This window comes from Aegilops tauschii, chromosome 4, assembly GCF_002575655.3.
Source record: "Aegilops tauschii subsp. strangulata cultivar AL8/78 chromosome 4, Aet v6.0, whole genome shotgun sequence".
Taxonomy (NCBI): Eukaryota; Viridiplantae; Streptophyta; class Magnoliopsida; order Poales; family Poaceae; genus Aegilops; species Aegilops tauschii.
In genome coordinates this window covers 517851199-517856799 of record NC_053038.3, presented here as the reverse complement: position 1 = coordinate 517856799, position 5601 = coordinate 517851199, and the positions used below count along the sequence as shown (strand labels likewise).

Sequence of the window (5601 nt, the reverse complement as noted above, 5' to 3'; positions counted from 1 at the left end):
GGAATATGAAAAAAAGGAACTAAAATTTAAAAGGTTGTCAGTAAAAAAAAGTTGTTGTGAACCACAGTTTTTTAGGCAAGTTGTGAACCGTAGTTAGTTTCTTTTGTGAACACAGTACAATCGAAGTCGCTCACATACACAAGCATATACTCACCCCTATGAACGCATGCATGCACACTCTATCTCTATGAGCACTTTGGAGAGACTGGGCCGACATAGCATCTTTAGATTTTATGAAGTCAACACAGGCACCTCGCAGTCGACTGGAACATCTCCCACCCACTGAAAGAACATCGCCAGAAGGCTGAAATAAACCCATGAATAATGCGATTACCAATGCTATGTCTAGGACTTGGTGGGTTGAGGATATCACTTTCCTCGTAACCATTAAAACCACATGTTGGTTCGCCGAATTCACTAAATGACGAGTACTGCTTCCAAAAATCACTTTCACCTTCCCAGGTCGCGCAGGTGGCGCGCTGCATGTGCGCCATTTATCGCAATCTGGGAGTTTCCCTTTTTCGTATATCCGTTTATTCAAAATGATTTATGTTAAACCGTGCATTCAAATCTCAAACCGTTTTTACTGTTGGATTTCTCGCGTCGAGATTCTCAAAACTAGATCCAATGTTGATAGGTTTCGATGAACTTTTTTTTCACGAAAAAATGAACGAAAAAACCAGACCGGAAGCACATTTTTTTTCCTTTCCGAAAGCCGTTTCCGAGAGGCACAGCCGTGCTTCTCGCAGAAGCAAAACCGTGCCTCTCACGGAAGTAAAAAGAAAAAAGAAAACACATTTTTTTCGTTTCCTAGAGGCACGGCCATGCCTCTCGCAGAAGCAAAACTATGCGTCTCGCGGAAGCAAAACCATGCCTCTCACGGAAGGAAAAGAAAAAAGCGCCTCTCGCGGAAGCAAAATCATGCGTCTCACAAAAAAACGCATTTTTTTTTTGTTTTCGAGAGGCACGGCCGTGGCTCTCGTGGAAGCAAAACCATGCCTCTTGCGGAAAAAGAACAAATTTCTTTCCGTTTTCGAGAGGCACGGTCGTGCCTCTAGCAGAAGCAAAACCGTGCCTCACGCGAAAAAGAAAAAACAAGAAAACATGTTTTTTCGTGTAATTTTTTCTTTGTTTGGTCCAAAAGCTAAGGAAGACCGGTGAAAAACCGAAAAGCCAAAAAAAACCATCTGAAAGCAGAAAAAAAAACGCGTGTAGACAAATAAAAAATAACAAAATCCAAAAAAAGCGTCCAGAGCGCGACATGTGGAGTTGTCTGAGAGCGTGCCAAGTGGTATGACCCTTGGTGAGGGTGAAAAACCGAAACTGCTAAAATGTCGTGAACCAGGAACAGCTACGGGTTAGAGTCCTAGTCCAATCTAATCCCACCCATCGACTGCCACCGCCGCCGCCGGCACGCGGACGATCGATGAGCTTGGCGGCGATCATGATGGAGACAGCGATGCCATACGTGCCGCACGAGGTCATCGTGTCACTGGTCCTGCCCCGGCTACCCGTCGCGTCGCTGCTGCGGTTAAGGTTCCTCTGCAAGGCATGGCGTGACACCATCGACAACGACGACGACTTCCACCGTCGGCACCTCCGGCTCCAGAGCTCGGCCGTCCTCATCGCGCTACAGGTCCCCAGCCGAGCTGCACCTCACGACAGAAGTGTCACCACTGCCACGTTGTACTTGTTGGAGGACAGCCAGAAGGACGCCGCCACCCTCGTGCACGACATGCCCTACTACCACGCCTCCCCCGCGGGCGTAGCGCACGACCTTGCGCACTGCGACGGGCTGGTTCTGGTGCCGACCGACACGAAGGTGCGCGTGCTCAACCCGGCCACAGGCTGCTTTGTCACGCTTCCGTGGAGCACCCACGGCGTCAGGCCAGATGGGTTCTCTTACGGTCACCAGGCCTTTGGCCTCGGCCACGACCCTAGTTCCAACACCTACAAAGTTGCTCGCTTCTTCTACCGCTCCAAGCACGACCTCGGGATGGAGGTCTTCACTCTCGGAGGACAGCACTGCTGGCGAGAGACCGCGGCGCGACCGTGTACCCCGTCAAGCCAGGGCGAACCGCCATCTTCTTCAAGGGCTCTCTGATTTGGACCGTCGGGGAAGAGATTCACCGGGACGCCCCCGGTTTCCTCCGCTTTTGCTTAGAGGACGAGTTATCCAGCATTATGCCGCCACCTCCTTGTTGGAGCCCGAGGCTTGTGTATGCATCCACCAGCTTAACCGAGGTTCACGGGGAGTTGTGCGTGTGCGTGCCTCGGCTAGAGCATGGCTACGGGACAATGGAGATGTGGATGTGCGGTGAACTTGGCAACAACAATGTGCCAGCCCAATGGGACCGGCACTACGTTCTCGCCGATGTTCCTTTCTTTCTCACTTACCGGTCTCTTCATCTCGTCGGCATATTCGATGAGGAGATCGTTTTCCGAGTCGAATCGTATCGTCTCTCGTTCTACAGCAGACCACAAGGTGTTCTCAAGGGTGCCAAGTCTATCATGGACTTGAAGTTTCACGACCCTATCAAAGAAATACTTGTTGAATGCACGCGCGAGAATCTTATTGGCTTTGACGCAATTCCCTTCGTTCCAAGCCTTGTTCCGGTCTAGCAATCATACTGATTGAGAAAGCAAGGAGTGATGTTGTATTTTGCCCGGGGCAAGATATGACAGGGCACGTTGAGAAACCAAATTAATTCCTCTGTGTTGATGATGACGGACAGACTTATTCTTGGAGTAGCATATTCTTTGTTGTTCAGTCACATATCGACCGATGGATTATTTTTCGATAAAGGGCATTTTTTTTGACACAAAATGTAGCATCGACCGATGGATTATGGGGAATGATCATAGGGTTAAGGTACTGCGACTGTAAGGCACATTCAATTTGGATGACTTTTGTTTCATTATATCGATATGCATGCAGTGATTGAGGTACTCGGCATAATGGAAATATGTTCAGATGGTTTTAGGCTAGAGCGAGATGTAGCTAGTCTCTGTCTGAAGAGAGATCATTGAGAAATATGCAGTCTGCTACAAGGTTATACTATCCTCCATGCCTCGCCACCATGCATGCTGAACTTCTTGAGCCTGCCGTAGAACATGACAGCAATGAGAGCCAGCTTCCCTTGCCAACTCCACTTCCCAGAGAAGCCAACCCACGTGTCCCTGCAGCCGCCATCGGGCGTCACCTGCCGGCCGCAGCTGTAACCGGTGCTGAACCCCACGTTTCCGTACGCACTGCAAGCACAGTTCACACAATGTCACACGTTATAGTGGTCGCAATAGCTATATGTATGTTGATTGAATTTGCAATTTGGGTAAGTCAGGTTTTGTGTATAATGGTATCGATCATGCATGGTAAGAATATTGCAATTGATCATGTGCTTATACGTTTTGTTAAGTAGTGGATTACCTGATAACCTCGACGGTGATGTTGAGGACGTTGAAGTTGAGGGGGTCATCAGAGATCTGCCGCCGCTCCGTGATGCACACCACGGCGATGAAGATGGCCAAGCACGAGAGCGGCGACATGAGCAGCTTCCGCCATATGCTTGTTATCCTTTTCTGGTCGCGCTGATCTGCTCCCACTTGTTGGTCACTGTCGTCTTCCACTGGTAGAAATGTAGTGTAAGGTGGTAGGTACCTGTTCGTAGTGTGTAGGCACGAGCATGATATGAGAGAGTTTATGGTTATCACTATCTGGAATCGATCGAGTGGAGGTATGTAACGTACTCCCTCCGGTCATTTTCACTCTGTATATAAAATCTATATGGAGTGGAGGGAAAGAAGTTCATAAAGTTTAACCACATATTTATATGAAAAAATATCAACATCTGCAAAACTAAAAATATATGATATGAAAATTTAATTCATGACGCATCTAATGATATGATTTCGTACTGTGTGAATGGTGATATTTCTTTTACAAAATTTGTTAAATTTTATAAAATTCGACTCCAGACAAACCTTATATGCGGAGTAAAATGGACTTGAGGGGGTACTCACATCATGACCACATAGAGCACCACGACGGCCGACGACACGGTGGAAAGGTCCACCACCATCTCGCCGGTGTGCCTGGAGTTGACCGACATGAACAGTCCCGCAACGAGCTTCTGCACGGCGGTGAGCCCGCGCAGCCCGTTGGAGCCCCACTCCATGGCGCAGAAGAGCAACAGCTGCGCTAGCACGAACGCCGCCACGGTGAAAGCCAAGAACCACGTGTGCCGGCTCGTCAGCAGGTGGTCGTAGCCGATGCTCCTCAGCTCACCGAGCTCGGGCCTCCTGGTGACTCTCCGGAGAGCCCAGATGGCCAGCCTGAGGAAGACGGGGAAGAGTGTGTTGCCGAGGAGGATGTGCGGCATGACTAGGAGCAGGAGGCCCGGGAAGGACCGGAAGGCGATCATCCCTTCGTTGTTCGGGACGAAGCCGCAGTTGGCGAACGTCGAGACGACGGTGAAGACGGAGAAGGTGTGCAGGCTGATCCCCTTGCCGGTGAGCACAGCCCTCGCGCCGGAGACCACGCTCAGGTACACCAGCATCAAGGAGTAGCCGGCGAGGTGCACCACCACGTGATAGCCCAGCACTATGAACAGAAGCAACCTGGTGAGGAAGGCGCGATCGTAACGGGGCTGGTCCTTAAACCCTTGCTCCACACGATCGACGTCATCCATGCCGGTGGTAACAGCGAGCTCTAGGCTAGATGATGGTGCTGGTTTGCCTTTGTCACCATCGTCATGGTCGTGGGGTGCTTGTGCTTCTTTCTTCTTGGACTTGACGTAGGTGAAGTGCAGGCCAAGCATGCTCGTGAACACCTCGCCGCCGAGGAGCATGAGGAGGGTCAGGAGTAGGAGCTGGGGGTTGGAGAAGGACTCCATCTCCACGGCCACCATGCTCGACACCGTCGTCGCCGAGACCGACGTGAAGATCAGGTCCAAATCCATGGGCCTCGGGACCGTGCTGGTCTTCATGGGGAGGGCTTTGAGGATCACCAAACCGAAGAAGGAGATGGATACAAAGTACAAGAGCTGGAGCCAGAACGGGTGCACATGGAAAACCAGGAGTTGGTAAGCCCTCTCAAGCTTGCTATGTTGAGTGGCACTCGAGGAGACATGCAAAGAACCCATTTCTACTGTAAGTTGTGTAGAGACTTCTTGGCCTGTTTTGTTGGAGGCAATCAGAGACTAATGGATTATTTATACACCAAAAAAAAGGGGGTGTGACGCAAAAATGCTAGACAAACGGACGGACTACAAAGAAAATCTCTGAATTTCTTTTTCCAAATAGATCTGCCTACGACAGCCCATCCCGTGAGGTCTGTAAAAATTTGTCCGTTGATGTTGCTTTACTCCCTGCAACGACATTATAGTGTCTTAATTACTGAATCTAATCGCAAAAGCTAGCGCACAATGGGAGCTCGTGGGAGGCATATCTTTTTTGCGAGGCATATCATATGACGAAAATTAGGTACTCCTACAAGAGAGCAGACTTGTGGAAGAAACAATGGAATCGAGTGATAAGTTTTTTTTTTTTTTTTGCGGGTGAGTGATAAGTTCCACGTCCGTATCACCGGTAACGAACAAGAGT

At 49.7% G+C, this 5601-nt stretch overlaps 2 protein-coding genes across 2 annotated transcripts; one reads left to right on the top strand and one right to left on the bottom strand.

Moving 5' to 3' along the window:
- The first annotated feature begins 1459 nt into the window (after positions 1 to 1459).
- On the top strand, positions 1460 to 2104 carry LOC109754788 (putative F-box protein At3g17500). Its single transcript, XM_020313688.1, has one exon. The coding sequence runs from the start codon at positions 1460 to 1462 to the stop codon at positions 2102 to 2104; it is 645 nt and encodes a 214-aa protein (XP_020169277.1).
- Positions 2105 to 2891: 787 nt separating this feature from the next.
- Positions 2892 to 5193, bottom strand: LOC109754820 (cation transporter HKT1;5). Its single transcript, XM_020313716.4, has 3 exons — positions 4021 to 5193; positions 3428 to 3658; positions 2892 to 3252 (listed from the first exon to the last, which is right to left on the bottom strand). The coding sequence occupies exons 1-3, from the start codon at positions 5139 to 5141 to the stop codon at positions 3054 to 3056; spliced, it is 1551 nt and encodes a 516-aa protein (XP_020169305.1). The 5' UTR covers positions 5142 to 5193; the 3' UTR covers positions 2892 to 3053.
- Between the last annotated feature and the right edge of the window lie 408 nt (positions 5194 to 5601).